Raw genomic sequence first — 20,579 nt, 5'->3', positions numbered from 1 at the left:
TGGGTCCCATCTCCAAGATGTCTCATTTTACATATATATATATATATATATACACACACACACACACACACACACACACACACGTATATATATATCACACAAAGATTCCAAAATCCAAATAAAAACTTGGAATCTGAAACACTTTAATACCAAGAATTTCAAATAAGTGATTCTCAACTTACATTTTTTGTAAGTTTTTTATGTGTGAAATTATTTCACTATAGAAGAGTTTTTTTAAGTTGTCCAAAAATTACTTCCAGAAAGAAGTTAGGTGCAAATACAGAGTTGAACTTTTTTTTTATTTCAAGGAATATTCCTGGTATCAAAATTGTTATAGAGCATGGAAAACAATGGAAAGTATCTCAATTAATTCTATAAAGCTAATAAGAACCTGATACTAAAATCTGGCAATGTCATCCCAAAAAAATACTTTTTTTTTTTTCTGAGATCAAGTTTCTCTCTTGTTGCCCAGGCTGGAGTGCAGTGGTGAGATCTCAGCTCACTACAGCCTCCACCTCCCAGGTTCAAGCGATTCTCGTGCCTCAGCCTCCCAAGTAGCTGGGATTATAGGCGCACACCACCACGCCCAGCCAATTTTTGTATTTTTAGTAGAGACGGGGTTTCACCATGTTGGCCAGGCAGTCTTGAACTCCTGACCTCAGGTAATCCATCTGCCTCGGCCTCCCAAAGTGCTAGCATTAAAGGCATGAGCCACTGCAGTCCAGCCAAAAAGTGCTCTTGAATCTCACTCATGAATATGGATCCAAAACCCTAAATAAAATACTAAAAACTTAAACTCAACAATATATCTTTTAAAAAATCATCATGACAAAGTACACTTGATTCCAAGAATGCCATGGTGGCCCAATATTTTTAAATTTATTAGGAGAACAGGTCAAATGCATTTGATATTATTCAATATTCATTTCTGATTTTAAAAATCAGACTTGATAAACTAGGAATAAAAGGGTACCTTACCATCTACTTCATGACAGAAGTCAAAATTTAAAGTATAACCCCCGTTATATGATATTATTCTGGAAGTTCTTGCCAATGCAATAAGAAAAGAATAAGAAATAGGATGTTCAACTATCAAAATGGAGGAAAAAAACTGTCATTGTTATTTGAAATGATACAAAAACTATTAGAGCAGAGGATTTTAATAAGTAGAATTCTTGCAAAATAAATAAACAAGAACTCATTGCTTCTCTACATAAATATCATTCCAAAATACAATGGGAAAAGATCATGATCATAATAACAACCAAAAAACATAAAATACCTAAGAACAAACACAAGAAAAATGCACAATATAAATGAGAAAACTGCAAAACTTTGCTTATAAACATAAAAAGAAATTCAATTAAATAAAATAAGGTAAAAGTTAGATTATACAGGGTTGACAAGGTTACAAGAAAACAGATAATTACACACTTTGCTGCAAAAGTAAAAATGAACAATATCTATCAAAACCTAAATGGCAGGCAGCATGGTGGTTCATGCTTGTAGTCCCTTTAGACTTTGGGAGGCTGAGGCAGGCAGATCACTTGAGCCCAGGAGTTCAAGCCTAGCCTAGGCAACATGATGAAACCCTGTCTCTAAAGAAAATAAAAGAAATTAACCAGGCTTGGTGGCACATGCCTGTAGTCCCAGCTACTCAGGAGACTGAGGTAGAAGGATCACTTGAGCCCAGGGTGTTGAGGCTACAGTGAACCAAGATCACGCCACTATACTCCAGCCTAGGCAACAGGGTGAGACCCTGTCTCAAAAAAAAAAAAAAAAAAAAAAAAAGATTAAAAGCACATAACCTTTGAGCCAGCAATTCTACTTCTAGAAATTTATTTTACAGATAATATATATATGTACAAATATGTGAGAGAGAGAGTGTGTATATGTGTGTGTGTATACTCAACACAGCACTGTTCTTAATAGCAAAAAGCTGGGAACAACATCAATATTGAAAAATAAGACTTATAAAAGATGATTATCAACATTATGAAAGAACATAGAGCCATACCATAAATAGTATGATCAATATATTGAAGAATATTTTTGTAAGACATATATTTATAAAATAGGATGTACATACTTCTAAAAATTATCAATGTACTTTTGTCTGCGTGGCAGAATTATGATAACTTATTTACTTTCCCGTGCTTTTCTGTGTTTTCTAAATTGTCTACAATACTCATGTATTGTAATTAACAGGGAAAAGTAATAAAGGCTTTATCTGTGGATGAGAGGAATTCTAGTACCTAACATTTGTATTAGGTACTTGCCAGACCTAATGTCTCTAAATTCACATGCACTGCCTCTAAATTCTGTATTTGTAGTTGCCAACTTGCAAAACTCAACATACATGTTTTTCATTTTCACTAGTTTCTACCATTATTTCAATGAACTCAACCCTGCAGCTCGTAGTAAAACTGCATTCTGATCTTGAGTCAAGAAGTGAAACCACCACTCTGCTTGTGTGAAACAGAGAGGAAAAGACCATCATGGCAGCAAGGAGGGCAAAATAGGGTGTTTATCTTGCAAGCCTCAAATCTCCAATTTTATCCGCTACAGGAAGCAGTGGCTACTTTTGTTTCATCAACTTTTCTTTATCTCCATGATAAGTGTGTTTTATTATCTGTATATGCACAATGATGTACTGCTCCAGTAAACCAGGATATCAGAGCAGGAAACCGGGGCTTATGTTTTAAGGTTTAGATCCTGTCCAACTATATCTCATCAGCAAGAACTGGGAAGTGAAGCTCAGTATAAACATGCCATTTGTGATATACACACTTACACTTCCCTTACCACTGCTCCACTCTGAGCAGCCAGCATGCAGCGTTTGAGAACATGTTCTGTAGCCCTGTGCTGTCTGCTTCAGAGAGAGCCCTAACCACATTTGGGGGAGAAATGTCTTGTACCTATTATCTTTATGATCTCCTTAAACACCCTCCATAACAGGAACCCTGCAAACTTCCCCAGATTCATTATAGGGAATTAAATGCTTTCAACTCTATACATTAGTGGCTCACAATTTCTGTATAGGAGAGGTTTAAGGTGCAGTAATCTGAAAGAAAGGGGACTGGGAACAGTGGCTTTCAAATGATTTTTACCTCAATTTGCAATAACAGTTATTTTATTTCACACTGTGGCCCATTGTAAACATAGGTGTAACATGCACATATACACACAAATGTGCAATAATATTACTAAAGTAAAAGCTTTCTAAAACAATACACATGCTAAGTGTGACACACCTTTACCTGTTCAGTAGTGTTATGTTCTAGTCTATTCCATTCTATTAAAAATTCTGCCCAAATCTCATTGAAATTATTCTGTTCATGATACTTTCATGATGATAGCAACATGCAGTTGGAAAAGCACTGGACAAGGGGTCTTTGGGACCTGGATTTATGATCATTTGGAGTGCAGGACTGGGCTACGCTCATACCCAGACAGGAGCCTTGACATCACAGGACTATGGTATCTTTTTGCTCTAATTGAATTGTTAGAGATCAAGCAAATTCAAGAAATTTGAGAAGCTGTAGGAGTGTTCAGAGTCACAAATTTCCAAAATTGCATTTATGGCAATCGCATTTATGGACATATTTCAAATTTTTGAATCTTTCTCACAACCCCCTTGTTTTTTATTTTAACTTTTATTCTAGATACAAGGGGTACATGTGCAGATTTGTTACATGGAAATATTGTGTGATGCTGGGGTTTGGAGTATGTTTCCCATCACCTAAGTAGTGAATGTAAATACCCAACAGCGTTTTCTAACCCATCCCCAACACCCCCAGGAGTCCCCAGTGCCTATTGTTTCCATGTTTATGTCCATGTGTGCTCAATGTTTAGCTCCCACTTATAAGTGAGAACATGCAGTGTTTGGTTTTCTGTTCCCGCTTTAATTTGTTTGGATCATGGCCTCCAGCTCCATTAATGTTGCTGCCAAGGACATGATTCCATTCTTTTATATAGCTGCATAGTATTCCATGGTGTTTATGTACCACATATTATTTATCCAACCCACCATTCATCGGCATCTGATAACCTCTCTTGGAACCTTAGCAGAGGAGGGGAAAGTGAAAGCAGAGTTACCATAGGAAGAGCTGTTGAAGAGTTCAATGTTGAAGAAGGCGTAGTCTCCACTGGTCATGCCATGCCTGTGCGCCGCCAGCATGATGCTCCGGACGGTGTCACTGCTCGCACACATGATCACCACTAGGGGAGGAACAAACAACACACATGAGGCACCCCTTTGCAGAGCACTTTGAGCATGCTGACACCAGTGAGGGACATCTGACAAGGAATGGGATACTTGTATGGTCCTGAAGTATCTCCTCACAATCACTTATAAACTACAAATGGACCATGGAGGAACCTAGCAGACACCTCCATAACCAAGAGATGGAAGCCAACATCACCAACCATGGGAACACACACTCATGGGACACGTGGAATAACACTCTAAGGACCAAAATGTCTAGATGGGCAGTCTACATCTAATCAGAAGGAAGAAAGTCACAAACCCAACTTGGGGGATGGTCTGTAGAAAATCGGCGTATGCTCTTTAAAATGGTCAATTTCATGAACAACAAAGACAGGCTGAGGAAACATTCTAGACTGAAAGAGGCTTAAAGGAATAGGCTACTGACTACAGTGTGTGATGCTGGATTGGATTCTGGACCTTTTCTTTTAAAAAAAAAAAAAGTTCTTTTTAAAAAAAAACTGCATCAAATAAATCACCAGATTTGCCCAATATAAGATAGTGAAAATTGTCAACTGCTTTTTATACTTAATAGCATAGTAAATGCACTGTCCTGAAAAAGCAAACTTAATGATTTTAGAGAGAACATTAACTTGACAAATCAGAGGATTCAGGGAGTGCTACAAGCTTTCTGCTGTTTGAATTTTAAAACATTATTTTCAGGTTGTCTCAACATACATAAGAAATCATTTGTAAGATTCCAGGTGTCTCTCCCCTGTTCTCTCAGTTTATATCCACACTGTTGGATTCAAGAGGCTTCACACAACTCGAAAGCCTCTCGAACTAGATATTGTTGCCTACCATATAAGGGCTACACAGGCTAGAGTGAAGTAGGGCTTGACCATTACCCAGTCAATTTGACCCCTGTTGATAGACCCAGGTCTCCATGACCAGATCCACTGTGTTTTGCTGCACACATACTGTGCAGAGAGACCTGGAGAGACCTGGGTGCTATAAACCGCATTATCACGATGCATGCCAGCCCTCCAAGATGTGTATGTTCTTTGTAAAAGCATGGGTGCTGAAACACGTAAAACAAACTTCAGGCTATGCCAAAGCAGCCTTGGCAACCTGCATGGAGGTTGGGCTCTTGTTGATATTTAGTTTACTGCACACGTTAATTCAGTGTTAGATCATGACTCTGACATTTCATACCCCAGAAGGGCTAGGTGTACAGCATAAAAGCTCTAGAGAAAAAGTTTCTAAAACAATACAAAATTCTTAAAGATCTGTAACAATGGGAGTAGGTGTTGTTTCTGCCCTGAAAGTATAGGTATATATTTGGGATAATCAATTCCAAGATGCCTCAGTAAGAAAGTTTTCAAAGAAACTCCTAATTATTTGTTATGACTTAGACCCTTGTTTTACCTCTGATTTGATTCTAGCCTCTTAAATGAACAAAGAGTCAAGGTGTCCCATAACACATTCAACAAGGGACTGAGGCTGGACAAGTTTGAAGAATGTGGATTCCAAGAGTAGATGTCTCCAGGAGGTTCCGGGAAGTTCTGGCTGATTGGCCACCAAGCAGCCCTCATCATTTTTCGAGCAAGTGATCATAGTCCAGGATCTGGCTCTCAATTCCAAGATGCAGAACCTGATTCTGTCAACATATAGAGAGTAGAATCATTGCTTAGGGGCAAGTTTCCAATAACCTAACTCAGATATGTGTAGGTAATCTGAAATGCATACTATTTAAATTCAATGAGGTCCAGGATGGTTATGAATATATTTGTGTCAACATGCCCTATAGCTGGGCATGCTAACTGGAGAGACAAATTATAAGCAGTAGGATGCAAGTAAGGATGAAATCAGAATCAGGGAGGCCAGTAGAGGATTCAGCTGTCAAAGTCACCAGGACTTGATGACCCTAGGCATCCATCTAAGAGATATATCTGGTTCAGGACCAAACAGGCAGGGTCCAAGGACCAGAGGACCAGTTTTCCTAAACTTTGTCTGAAGTTTCCCTAAACACTGGCCTCTGTGGCACCTTTTTTCTATTTTTACATTCCTGGCCCATCTCCTTCTCTCTCTTCCTGCTATGGTTTGGTTGTGTCCCCCAGATTTCATGTGTTGGAAACTTAATGCTCAAAATCATTTGTTGGTGGTATTTGGAGATGGGGCCTTTGGTAGATACTTATGATTAGATAAGGTCATCAGGGTGGGTCCCCTAAGATGGGACTGGCAGTTTAGAAGAAGAGGAAGAGAGACCTGAGTTGGCACAAATTTGCTCTCTTACCATGTGATGCCCTCCATAGTGTTATGACACAGCAAGAAGGCCCTCACAAGATGCTGGCACTATGCTCTTGGACTTCCTAGCTTCTAGAACCATACGCTAAATAAACTTCTTTCTTTATAAATCACCCAGTCTGTGGTATTTTGTCATAGCAACAGAAAACAAACTAACAGACACCCCACCACCACCAAGTCCTTCTGATGGACACATTCTTTGTTTTCTTTTTTGTTGTTGTTATTTTGTTTGTTTGTTTGGAGACAGACTCTCACTCTGTCACCCAGACTGGAGTGCAGTGACTCAATCTTAGCTTACTGCAACCTCCATCTCCTGGGCTCACGCGATCCTCCCACCTCAGCACCTTCCAAGTAGCTGGGACTACAGGTGCATGTTACCACGCCCAGCTAATTTTTGTACTTTTTGTGTAGATAGAGTTCCACCATGTTGGCCAGGCTGGTCTCAAACTCCTGGCCTCAAGTGATCTGCCCATCTTGGGCTTCCCAAAGTACTGAGATAACAGGCACGAGCCATCAGACCCAGCCTACATTCTTTCTGTAAATGTTAGTACCCACTTAGACTGAGCAAGAGAGACATAGAGTGGCACTGTGTCTATCTAAGCAGATTTTGATTATTTTAGATCTTATCCATTTTGTGTTGGCCATGTGATTTAAGACTCAAAAGGAAGCCCTAATTTCCCAGTTCATAGGCAGAGCATTGTCTTTCTTGAATAAACCAAACCCATAATGCACATTATCATCCAGTTTCAGTTCAAACTGGAACAAGCACCTAATGACACTGGCAAAGCAGTCAGAGTACACGATCCTAGATTTTTATGATGCTCCCCAATCTCTTAGGGTTGTCTCACTCATGCCTAATTGAACAGCAAGTATTTTTAGTAACTTGCCTTTATACAATCAAAAGGTTTAGAATAGTTTTAATTAAAATAACTTTCTTTTCCTGCTTATGTTTCATCAATTTATATAATAACTAATTAAATTACATATTTATCATAATAAGCACAACCAGCATCAACGGACTTGGGGACAACTCTTAGAAAATATATGAAGAAGTATGAGAAGTGTGTGGCACACTCAGGAGAACTCTACTAGCTGCCAGCATCTACCAACAAGTGATAAGATTTATAGAGAACAGAGAACATCAGCTAATCCTGCGACCTGCAAAAATGGAGGTTAATTAAGGCAGTTTTTGTTGTATCTCAGTATAGTTAAATACATAAATATTAATTTTGGGTCAAATTGTTAAAATTCTAAAAGAGGGGACGACGATGTAACTCTAACTTTATGTATAGACTTTTCCTCATTCTACTCTATTTTATCCTCCTTGCCAAAGAACTTTCAATGTTCCATGCCACCCTCCATCATCTGGTTCCCACAATTACTTCTGTAAATGACTTCTCACTATTGCATCATGTTCTTGCAATCACTCTAAGGACAGCAGAGAGAAATGCAAAGAGGTATCAATTCAGAGAATCAAAAACATTCCAGGTAGTATCCCTGAATCGGGGGAATAGTTATTTCCAAAACCTCAAGTTTTCATTGGGAGAAACCTCTAATGGGTTAACATTTCTCATCTCTCAATGTGCTTTCATTTTCCCTCCCCTCACCCCCAACAAGAGGAAAAGAAGTGAAATGTCTGACTGTTGAACCTAAAACTGAGTACGCTGGCTCAGTCTTTTCTTCCTTCTTCTTTGGGTTGTGGCTGTTTGCAGAGAGCATACATCATGGGCTTCTTTTGTCACATGGTCAAGAGTTAGCAGGGGAGATTTGCAGCTAAATGGCACTGTCTGTGATTTAGTAGATATTCCTGCCTAATTCTGGGAGGAAGTAATAGCAAGCAGGCCCTTTTGGAAATAGATCTAAATCCATGTTCAACTGGTTTTATCAATAATAGGGATATATTCATATTCTCCATCTGGTTACTGTACCCAACTTCCAGTTAATTCTAAATTTAGAAGGAAAAGAGGGATATTACTGCATGGAAGCAAAGCAGAGTATGCCATGTCCTACACACTGAAAATATGATACCAAAAATGAAAAACTCAACAGTAACTTTAAAAGTGGCCAAGGAAATATCCAAACAAGATGAATTACAAAAAAAAAAAAAAAAATAGGTGGTAAACAGAAGGTAAGAAAAGTAGAGGATTATTCCAAGAGGTCTAGCATCCAAATTAGAAAAAACCTAGAAAGAGGAAATAGAGAAAATGAAAAGAATACAAGTATCACAGAAATAATTTAAGAAGTATTCCCAGAATTAAAAGAATTAAAAGATATGAGTTTCTGGATAAAAGAGGCCTATTGAGTACACAAGGAAGAGGAGAAGAGTCTAAAAATTTCCAGGAAAGCAAAGCAACGAACAATAAGTTCAGAATCCAAACTGATTCCAGATTTCTAATAACAATGTTAGAATTTAGAAGACAGTAAAGCAATACTGTCACATTTTGAGGGAAATTATTTCCAACCTAGAATACTATAATTATGTATAAAGGTATAATGAAAATTTTTAGTCACAAAACATCTCAAACTTTCGGCCTTATTCATCCTTTCTCAGAAAGCTCTTGGTAGATGTGCTCCACCAAAACAGAAACATAATCAAAAAAGAGAAACACACAGGGATCTAGCTCTACAGACAGGTGATGGAAGCACCAGGAGGATGTTGAAGAACCCACAGTGGCCAACTGTGGAAAATATCTACAAAATAACTGGGATGCAAGGCTGGTTCAACATATGCAAATCAATAACGTAATTCATCACATGAACAGAACCAACAACAAAAACCACATGATTATCTCAATAGATACAGAAAAGGCCTTTGACAAAATTCAGCAATGCTTCATGCTAAAAACTCTCAATAAACTAGGTATTGAAGGAATGTATCTCAAAATAATAAGAGCTATTTATGACAAATCCACAACCAATATCATACTGAATGGGCAAAAACTGGAAGCATTCCCTTTGAAAACTGGCACAAGACAAGGATGCCCTCTCTCACCACTCCTATTCAACATAGTGTTGGAAGTTCTGGCCAGGGCAATCAGGCAGGAGAAAGAAATAAAGGGTATTAAATTAGGATATGAGGAGGTCAAATTGTCCCTGTTTGCAGATGACATGATTGTATATTTAGAAAACCCCATTATCTCAGCCCAAAATCTCCTTAAGCTGATAAGCAACTTCAGCAAAGTGTCACAATACAAAATCAATGTGCAAAAATCACAAGCATTCCTATACACCAATAACAGACAAACAGAGAGCCAAATCATGAGTGAACTCCCATTCCCAATTGCTACAAAGAGAATAAAATACCTAGGAATCCAACTTACAAGGGATGTGAAGGACCTCTTCAAGGAGAACTACAAACCACTGCTCAACAAAAATAAAATAAAATAAAAGAGGACACAAACAAATGGAATAATATTCTATGCTCATGGATAGGAAGAATCAGTATCATGAAAATGGCCATATTGCCCAAAGTAATTTATAGATTCAATGCCATCCCCATCAAGCTACCAATGACTTTCTTCACAGAATTGGAAAAAACTACTCTAAAGTTCATATGGAATCAAAAAAGAGCCCACATTGCCAAGACAATCCTAAGCAAAAAGAACAAAGCTGGAGGCATCATGCTACCTGACTTCAAACTATACTACAAGGCAACAGCAACCAAAACAGCATGGCACTGGTAACAAAACAGAGATATAGACCAATGGAACAGAACAGAGCCCTCAGAAATAATGTCACACATCTACAGCCATCTGATCTTTGACAAACTTGACAAAAACAAGAAATGGGGGAAGGATTCCCTATTTAATAAATGGTGCTGGGAAAACTGGCTGGCCATCTGTAGAAAGTTGAAACTGGATCCCTTCCTTACACCTTACACAAAAATTAATTCAAGATGGATTAAAGACTTAAATGCTAGACCTAAAACCATAAAAAAAACCCAGAAGAAAATCTAGGCAATACCTTTCAGGACACAGGCATGGGCAAGGACTTCATGACTAAAACACCAAAAGCAATGGCAACAAAAGTCAAAATAGACAAATGGGATCTAATTAAACTAGAGAGCTTCTGCACAGCAAAAGAAACTACCATCAGAGTGAACAGACAACCTACAGAATGGGAGAAAATGTTTGCAATCTCCCCATCTAACAAAGGGCTAATATCCAGAATCTACAAAGAACTCAAACAAATTTACAAGAAAAAAACAAACAATCTCATCAGAAAGTAGGCAAAGGATATGAACAGACACTTCTCAAAGGAAGACATTTATACAGCCAACAGACACATGAAAAAATGTTCATCATCACTGGTCATCAGAGAAATGCAAATCAAAACCACAATGAGATAGCATCTCACGCCAGTTAGAATGGCAGTCATTAAAAAGTCAGGAAACAACAGATGCTGGAGAGGATGTGGAGCAACAGGAACACTTTTACACTGTTGGTGGGAGTGTAAATTAGTTCAACGATTGTGGAAGACAGCGTGGTGATTCCTCAAGGATCTAGAACTAGAAATACCATTTGACCCAGCCATCCCATTACTGGGTATATATCCAAAGGATTATAAATCATGCTGGGTAAAGACACATGCACACGTATGTTTATTTCAGCGCTATTCACAATAGCAAAGACTTGGAACCAACCCAAATGTCCATCAATGATAGACTGGATTAAGAAAATGTGGCACATATACACCACGGAATACTATGCAGCCACAAAAAAGGCTGAGTTCATGTCCTTTGCAGAGAAATGGATGAAGCTGGAAACCATCATTCTCAGCAAACTGTCACAAGGACAGAAAACCAAACACATGTTCTCACTCATAGGTGGGAATTGAACAATGAGATCACTTGGACACAGGGTGGAGAACATCACACACCAGGGCCTGTTGATGGTTGGGGGACTGGGGGAGGGATAGCATTAGGAGAAATTCCTTATGCAAATGATGACTTGATGGGGTGAAGCAAACCAACATGGCACATGTATACCTATGTATCAAACCTGCACATTGTGCACATGTACCCTAGAACTTAAAGTAGCATAATTTTAAAAAAAAACTCAGGAGATTTAAAATAAAGAATTAGAAGATTACTTAATTATAAATCCATAGGAAATTAAGCAAATAAACAAAAATGGACTTTTTTAACTCCAAGGAAAATAACTAGGGGAAAAAAGGAAATGGCAACATAAGAGCCTATGTGACTTAACCTTAACTATCGTTTAGAAAGTAATGATAATGCTTATACTGAATACTGGGCTAACTAAAAAGATTGTGTAAGAGATGGGGTCTAGCTACATTGCCCAGGCTGGAATGCAGTGGCTATTCAAATAGTACAATCCATAGCCTCAAACTCTTGGACTCAAGCAATCCTCCTGTCTCAGCCTACTGAGAAAAATTTTGACACAACCATATTGGAAAGATGACTGGAAAGAAAGCTTGCATGTGTGGTTAACAGGCAATAGAATGATCGAGAAGAGAATTTTCTTCCACTAGGATTCCAAGAGATAAGACCTAAAACTGAAAAAAAAAGTAGCATGTTATTAAGAGATATGAAGGCCAATACCTACAGGAACAGCTAACAAGAATTGAGAGTGAAAAATGGAGAGTAGGAGACAGGAACCTTTTTATCCTCATAAACCTTGTGTAGTTTTCTCACTTTCTATAGCTGTAGAACTAAACTTTGGTAAAAAGTAAATCTAATTTTTTTCAAAAAAGTTTCCCTCTGGTTGTTTCTACACTACATAGCAATGGATATTGTTTGCAAAATGCAGATTGAATCTTTATTTCTGTTGTTCATAAAGCTCCATCTACTCCAAAGGCCTTTAGAATTTCCACACTGCAGCCTACAATGCTCCTTTTTCCCCTGCTGTGTTAGTTATTTTACACTTATCATGGGTTCCTTCCTTAAAAATGCTGCTGACTGACCACTCGGTCATTTACCCCAGACTAATTCTAAAAATAAATGACTCTTGTATGGATTAAATACTGTTATCTCTATCTCTACCAACTGTATAATGTTATACAGTCATTATCTAGGCCCAGATTAATGACATACTAATAACTAAAAGGATACAACTACAGTTCTTCACATAACAACATTTGCATTAGGATACTTCTAGTTCTGCACCATATAAAGTGCATCGACAAAACAACTACTGGCTTTTATTGCTTGAAAAAATTATTTCTAAGCCTGTCTTTTTAAAACTAAATTTATTGTTAAGTGTGTGGAATACTGAGGGCAGTAGCTGGCTGTATAAGAAAATCCATTTTAAATAAAGATCATTGTTTTTAAAAATAATATGTGTTCAGGTCTGTTTATTTTAGTGGTATTAGCAAAAGACATGACAGGAAAAAAAGATTTTAAATTATTGACTTAGATGGTAAATCCTTAAAATGAAGGAATAATTGACGTCCCTTAGTTTTTCTTTCTATAGTACGCCATGTGAAATTTTAGTCGCATTATTATTTGAGATGCTGGCATGTCAGTGTTTTACTTGTTCAAACATGTGTGATTTGGTTTTAAAGAGAAACTTAAGTCCAAAAAAAAAGTAATGTCAATGTTCTCACCAAAAGAGGGAGGAACTCTCCTACTTTAATTCATAATGCTTAATAGGGAATTTTCAAAAGCAAAAATACTGTCAGCTGCATTTTCACACTTGGGTGAGAATATCAGTTTGAAGAGGCCTGATTCTCACCTCACACATTGCTTCACAGAGAAGAAAACTCACATAAGGAAACCAGCCAAGTCCAGAGCATCTGCATCTCAGTCCAGGGTTCTTTCCCATGGCATGGCCTCACCCTTGGGGTAAAGGTGATTGTCATCATATATAAAACAATAACTACAATGAAACCGCACATTTATTGAGCACTTTGTATTCGCCTGGCACTGCTCCCACGCATTCCTGGGTTAGCTCCTCTAACCCTCCCAGTTTCCCAAAGACGTGGGTGCTCTGACTACCCCCACTTTACCTAAGGAGCTTGAGGTACAGAGGTTTCATAGCAGTCCAAGATCCCCAGTCGGTGACCGAGCCACAAACTTCACTGCAACCATATACCGAAGCCCTATTTAATACATTAACTTCTTATGGTAAAGTAACTGTGTTATTTCAATGTGTTTGTAAAAGGTCCCCTAAGAGAGCTTTGTTATTAGGCAACTTTCTCTCTTGAGTGTAAGGAATTTCAGGGTGGCAGGGCGAGGACGATTAGAGGAGAAACTTGTGTTTCCTATTTCTAAATATCTGCCAGGTCACTGTTGGAAATCTTTTTTAGAGTAAGAATTGTAAAATACTAATCTTATCACTTGTAAAATATACAGGTCAGTTAAGCAAACTTTCACCACTCAATGCAAACTTGGAGGAAAAAAAAAAAAAAAAGCAAGGAGACTTCGGAACGTCTATAAGGCTTTTGGAATTAAAAAATAATTCCCAGCAGCCGACTGCAGCCCTAGTCCTCTGAAGCCCGGGGCGCACCAGTCCCCAGGCCCACCAGGGCACTGCTGTCCGCCCAGTCCCAGGCCTCAGCCACTGCTGTGAGGCTGAGGGGCCCGGGCAGCGATCTGCCCTCCTCTGGGCTCACACACGCCCTTGGTTTTGTATCCCAGGCCACGTGCGCCGGGGCAGCCGCTGACATTGGGACCTACAGGGTAGTGGCATTACGGACAAGTCAGCAAACCGCGGATCTCGCCCGTAGGGTGACACACCCCAAGCCCCAGCCCGCCTTGGGAAGTCTCTGACTTTTAGCTCCTAGCCCTCGAAAGCCGAGAACTGAAGAAGCAGGTTCCGGGAACCATAGCAGCCCGGGGCGCAGACTCCCCCATGGAGGCTGCAGAAACCCGGCGACTGCGAGTTGGGAGCTTAGATGTGGGTTCCTTGCCGAGGCGTGGCAAGCCCGCAGCCGTTGGACACACGTGCCCTTTTTCATAATCGGCAAAGCCCGCGCCCCGCCTGCTTGGCTGGCAGGGATTCGGCACAGACAGCCTGGAGTTCGAGAGCTCAAAACTTGGCAAGGCATTCCTACTGTCAAACACCTCTCGCCTCTTTGCTCTAAAGGGTGAGTCCCAGGTGGCCAAGATGGCAAGGCGGTGACTGCAGCGCCAATATTGATGGCTTCTCTGTCCACTCTCACCTGTTCCTGGGGCCCTGGGCCTCAGGTTGCGCTGTCCCCTACGACCAACGCCCAGGTGCCCGGCCATGCCAAGTTGTGGACGCGCCCCGCGCCTGGCTCAGCTCCGCTCCCCTTCGGTCTCATTCGCGTGGCACTGGGGTCTCGGGGAGCTTTGCCGGGATTGCACCACTCAGATTCCAGGTGCGTGAGCGCCGAGGGGGAGCAGAGACCGTTTTCCCTCATCGCTGTGCTCCTAATCCCTGACTGGAGGGAGGAGGGATCGCCGCTATGCTGGGATCTCAGCCCGCCTTCCCTCAGATTCTACCCTACAGTAAAATGGGCCACACTGGCGATTACACGTCCGCGTCCACCCGCTCCCCGCAGCCATAGCCACCATCCTTAGCCTCGAGCCCTTTGTTCAGTTTGGGTTTTATTCCAACACCCAAAGACCCATGGAGAAAATTTGGAGGACAGGTGGAAAGAAGATTCAGCTCCCGTTTCTTCTAAAGGTACTCCCGCAAAGCTTAGCTCTGGGCGCATTAGAGACTGCGTTGCAGAACACGCCGGGGGAAGTGAGTGCAGCCAGAATTCAGACACACAGGGGCATTTTTGATGGAAACCACAGAAGTTCGTTTATAAGGGGCTGGAAGGGAAATGAAAGGAATGAGAAGAGTGGTTCAACAAGCCTTTAAAAGAAACCTGGGGTCTGTGGAAACAACAGTCAGGGAAACCTCGAGAGCAGGCCAGCCAAGTGGTGACGCCTGGCTGCGAGGCGTCCGCGGACGCTTCCGCACTAAGTTGGGGTGCAAGCCGGCAAAGGACTGAGGAACAAGTTCTTTCCGTCTCGGATGCTTCAGACCGTGGATGGAGCCAGTCACTGGGAGTGCGCCCCCTAATCGCCAGCCCAGTGCTGGCAAAGTGGAAACCGGGAAGAAAAAGCACCCAAGTGGTTTGACAGCACCTGTTGGACTTGGGCACGCAGGAGCTGCGGGCTCAGACGCCCTCCCCTCCAACCCCTTCACCTCCCTGGGACCCCCTCGACCGCGATGGGCGGTCGTCAAAGGTCGTCGCAGCCACACAGCGCATACCTGAACGAGTGCCCGCGCGTACCCGCCCTCAGCGCCGCAAGGGGGAGTGGGGTCTGCAGAGTGGACGGGTGTGCAGGAAGAGCCTCGGAGAGCGGTTGGGTTAGGGCCCGGGGTCCGGGACGCGCCCCTGCTCACCTCTCTCACTGGCCTGGATATTGCGCACGATGTCTTCCAGATCCAAGTCTTTGGTCTCGTCGAAACTGTAGATGGACGTGTGCAAACCCTCCTCCTGGAAGACCTCGTGGACCCCCTCGAGGGTGAAGAAGCAGTTCCGCTCCAGCTTGTCGTCGCTGTAGACCAGCGCAGCGCGGCTCCAGTGGTGGTGGCGGAACAGCGCGAGCATCATTTCGCCCATCTTGGCGTAGGCGGGCGCCACGCGCGTGAGGTGAGAGTACTCAGAGTCCTTGTGCTGGAAGCCGGCGGCCAGCGCCCCGGCCGACAGCATGGGCAGGTCCCAATGCGATGCAAGCCGGGCCACTGGCGCTGCTGCATACTCGCACACTGGCCCCAGGATAAGGTCAGGCTTGGTGCCCCGCGCCGCCGCCACGCGGTCTACCAAGCTGAAGAGCGCACGGTTCCCACAGTCCGAGTCCTCGTAAGCCACCTGGAAGCGAGTGCCCGGCGGCAGAAGCCGCCTCCCAGTCCCGTTGCCCTCCACGCTGCGCAGAGCGTACTCGATGGCCGGCCGCACTCGGGTCAGTGAAAACAAGTACGAGTCATCCTGGGGCAGTAACACCAGCACCTCGATCTTCTGCGGCGGCAGCGCCTCTCTCTCCCGGCGTCCGCCGCCTATGCCCGCGCCCCCGCCGCCGCCGCCAGCGCCACCGCCACCAGTGCCGCCTGCCAGCAACGCCCAGCCGAGTAGGACGCACGGGGAGAAAGTGAGCACCAGCAGAGACCGCATCGTGCCTCAAGAAAGCGCTTGCCCTCGCCGCCGACTCGCCCTCTGCCCCCCACCCACCCTTCCTCTTTCCTCCCCACTCTTCTCTCCAAGGTCCCTGCGCCCCCTTGGGCGCTTTAACGAAATAGAATACCCCCTTCAGTAATGCGCCAAAAGATAGAGAGGAAGCGTCCTTCTTTGCAATGTCACTAGTTTTTCTTAAAAAAAGAAAAAAAGAAAAAAGAAAAAGTTCACCGGGTGTAAACCTGTGCGTCTGTACTATACATATATACTTGTATATATTCGCCCTCCCTTTATACATATACTATTTTGCTTAGAGGTGGCTTCTTATTTGGGCGTTGCTAAGGTTGCTTTTGAAAGCGTTTTTGTAAAAGAAAAAAAAAAGTTAGACTTGTCCAAGTGTTTGTAATTGACGATGCATCTCCCTCGCGTTTGATCTCATTGATTCGCGCCGGTTCCTGGATCCATAGCCCGCGTTTAAATAGCGTGGCAGCGGCTGAGCGTGTTACCACACATGGCGCTCCGAGGCCGGGCTTGTATTTCCAGCGGGTAGGGTGGGTAGGGGTGGGAAGAAGTGGGGGCTGGGCTGGGGGAGTCTCTCATTAACATTCTTACATCAGGGCTCCTCCCCGCACCCCTTCCCTACCCATCGCGCCCCTGTCCCTAACCACCACTCCCCGCCGGCCCTCAGCCTTTTCCTTAAAGCTGAAATCGCCCACGTCTGCACCGGCAGGAGCCCCCACCACGCCGCGTGCCTCTGCGATCCCCGCCTCTCCCTTGCCAGCTCCAGCTCCTGGCTTTAAACAAGGAAATGTGCTTTAAAGTAGAGAAATGCGCGCGCGCACGCACACGTACACACACACACCGTGCAAAAAAAAAGAAAACAACAACAACAGGACTGGGAGAAAGGGATGGTTCTAGAAATTGTGGTTTCGGTGCAATAATCCTTAGGTGCCGCTTGCTCTCACCTTTCTGGTTGCGGCCACATTCCCTCCCGACGCACCCACGCGGGGCGAGCACCTGACCTTCCTGGTCCCTCGGTGCAAGGTCAGGGAACAAGGACCAAGGTCCCAGTGCAGATGGCTCCATCGCGGACCTGGTGTGCCCGGCTGGCCCGGGCGTCACCCACACCCCGCCTTCCTCAGCCCCGCGCCAGCCCCCTCCCGCTGGGCCACGCAGGTTCGCGCTGGAATCGCAGTGGTGCCGGGGTCACAGTGTCCCAGTTCATGGACCCTCCGTCAGCTCACTGAGAGCAGGAAAGTGAAACTTGTTGCTCCCAAAGGCGAGCGAACGGTTCAACTTCTGGAGGTGTCACAAAGCTTGGAAAGCATCCCCAAAGCGTCCTCGGGGCTTTGTTTGCTAAACCAGGTACCTAAATAAAGGGACTGCCTTTCCCAAAACGTTCCCGGTAGGTCCCCCGGGTACGACACACGCTCCCCTCCAACCTGAGCGCTCAAAGATCCAACCGCTCCTCATCTGGAGCGCTCCAGGCACTGTGCCGTGGTTCCGTGACGCCAAGAAAAGTTCTGCCTCGGAGACCCAGTCCTTTCACTGGCCACAGCCACAACAGCGGTGGAGACCGGAGGGAAGCGGCTCTGGAGAAGTCCGTGACCAGAGGAGCATCGCGGGAGTCCGCCGTGCGGCTGGGCAGGTCAAAACGGAACTGGACCTTCTTCTGCAAGTCATTTGCAATGTGAACGTGCTACACTAGGAGGGAGAATTCTGACAATTAAGTCCTGCACATTTAAATACATTGAAAATGTGTTAAAATGGTCTTTCATTTAACTAGGCGTCCGTATCCACAAATTTCTTCTAGTCTCAGACCAACGCCCTCTTTCGGCAGAAACTTGCACCCGACTCAACCCCGGTGCGGCAGTCCCAGACCCGGCGTTTTTTACTCCGAGGCCCTAATGCGCTCTGGTTCTCACTTGCGACGGGTAAAAAGGCAAACTGGGGTTTCTGGAGATATGGCAACTTCTGGCGTCAGCGCTCGCCGCCCTTAACAGCACTCTCATCACTCTTTCTGGAAACGTCAATGTGATTATGGGTAATGTTTCAGCTTCTGGGTCATTTAGATTTCAGATTATGCACTGTGATCCTGAAATCTTCCCCGTTAAGTAGGAGCTTCTAATTCCTGCGAGAATTTCCATTTATTTAATTAGCGCCACTAACCAGGAGCAAAAGAGACGTCTGTATAAAATTTAATTCCACAAACAGGTAATCCACACACACTGAAAATTGAGATTTAGTGCTTCACAGCAATTACATCTTTCCTGAATTTGCAGAACGACAGGCATTTATGACAGCATGGATTTAAAAAAAAAAAAAAAAAAGAACAACAACAACAACAACAAAACAAGAGCTAAATCATGAATTCCAAGGGTCTTAATGGATTTCAAAACTGGTTGCCAGGAGACATCAAGGAACCAGGGTTTCCTGTTACTCCGCGGTATGCCCTGTGTCTGGGGAACACCAGCCAACGGCGATATGATTCTGCTGTGTGTGGTGTGGGTTTATGCGGAGAGCCTGTGGTTTCAGTGGCACCAGTGTGAACGCCTGTTCCATCCCAGATGCAAACCAACCTCGCCCGCAGTTCAACAGCAGGGCAGTGCACCTAAGTTAGGGGTGAGTGCCCGTAGCCTCTCCGCAGCTTTTGGACAAGAGCTCTCGACTTGCAGTTTGTCACACTTAAGAGCACCAACAAGACCAAGCTGCGGAAGGGAAGAGACCCCAAACCATGCAGCGGAACGAATAAAAAACAAATGCCAGTGTTATGCTTTTGCTGAGGCTCAAAACACCCCTTATGAATTCCAAGGAGCAACAATTAAGATTTTTTTAAAACCTTTTCAAATGAAAAGAGTCACAAGATTATAGGAGGACCCACCAAGTAATGTAAGTGTATGGATTTCAGTGTTATGGGTTTGTTTACTTTCCATCAAATTAGAATTTTTGCAACCAACTAAAAGTTTGTGTAAATATGTAGTTCTAAATCTTCAGGCCAGAAGACTTAAATCACCCAGCCTGACACCCCTTACTCTCTAGATGAATTAAGGCCCAAACAGTATAAATTATATACTTAAATACCTCTTCATCCCCTGAGAATATTTTTAAATTGGATTGGATTCAAAACAAACCATGGACCACCAGTTACATCATGTAAAAGTGTTAGGAACAAAGTTAATTCCTACTCTAAGTAACAACATTCTTTATATCAATTTTTTATATATATAGCTAAGTTTTGAGGCCACTACAGCACAATAAACCCACAAATAACATTTTATAGTAGAATTTTTACAGCACTTTAGTCACAAAAATGAACCAAAATAAAAAAAAAGGAAAAAATAGAAATAACTCATTTCTTTGACTCGATTTTTAAATATTATTTCTTTCAATTCTGTAAAACACTGAAATGGGGAAAAAATAAGTATTTTTTTTAACATTCAAAAGAGTGGTAACCTTTTTACTAGGTGCTTCCTTTCTGGCTTCAGTTGTTGAATGAAACCAAAGGAAAATTATCGGAAAATGCTACAAAATGAAAGAAAATTAGCCATTTGAAAGAAAGACGATGTTAGCCCTAAACAGGATATTTCCAAAACTAATAGACTTTTTATGAGGTTTAGAAATGTCTTACTTAAGATCCACAAACCATGTTTTGTTGTTTTGTTTGTTTTTGTTTTTGTTTTTTTTTTAAGCTACTACAATAAGGTGGCAAGTTTTCTATAAAGTATTCAACGGTTCGTTTTTCAGCTCTATGAAATGAAATTACTGTCTATATGTTATTTCTCACACCAGGAACGACAGCATTAATATAGGGAAACTAACATGTGATTCTTTGAAGTGTATTAGAAATTCTATCAGAAGTAAGTTTTCTCCACCAACCGTAACAGTCTCTGCAACTCTTCTCCCTTGGCATCCTGGCTGCAACCTCTAAAGTAAGAACCCATCCAGATTTTCAAAGGGCCTTTTCTACCTC

General features: G+C 42.7%; 1 protein-coding gene across 4 annotated transcripts in view; it reads right to left on the bottom strand.

Annotated features, from left to right (window-relative positions):
• Positions 1-18,518, bottom strand: part of NPR3 (natriuretic peptide receptor 3) — an 88,958-nt gene extending 70,440 nt beyond the window's left edge. For 2 of the 4 annotated variants that reach the window (XM_028849366.2, XM_015139797.3), the window contains exons 1-2: positions 17,575-18,518; positions 4,099-4,221 (exon numbers count right to left, since the gene is read on the bottom strand). In XM_028849366.2, the coding sequence (XP_028705199.2) occupies positions 4,099-4,221; positions 17,575-17,695 (244 nt within the window). In that variant the 5' untranslated portion in view covers positions 17,696-18,518. Of the gene's footprint in view, positions 1-4,098; positions 4,222-15,840 lie in introns of all 4 variants that reach the window. The other 2 variants (XM_001087354.5, XM_015139796.3) reach the window with 1 other exon arrangement.
• Positions 18,519-20,579: the final 2,061 nt, after the last annotated feature.

Source organism: Macaca mulatta, chromosome 6, assembly GCF_049350105.2.
Source record: "Macaca mulatta isolate MMU2019108-1 chromosome 6, T2T-MMU8v2.0, whole genome shotgun sequence".
NCBI lineage: Eukaryota > Metazoa > Chordata > Mammalia > Primates > Cercopithecidae > Macaca > Macaca mulatta.
Note: the sequence above shows the minus strand (reverse complement) of the source record. Positions and strands in the feature narration are given on the sequence as shown.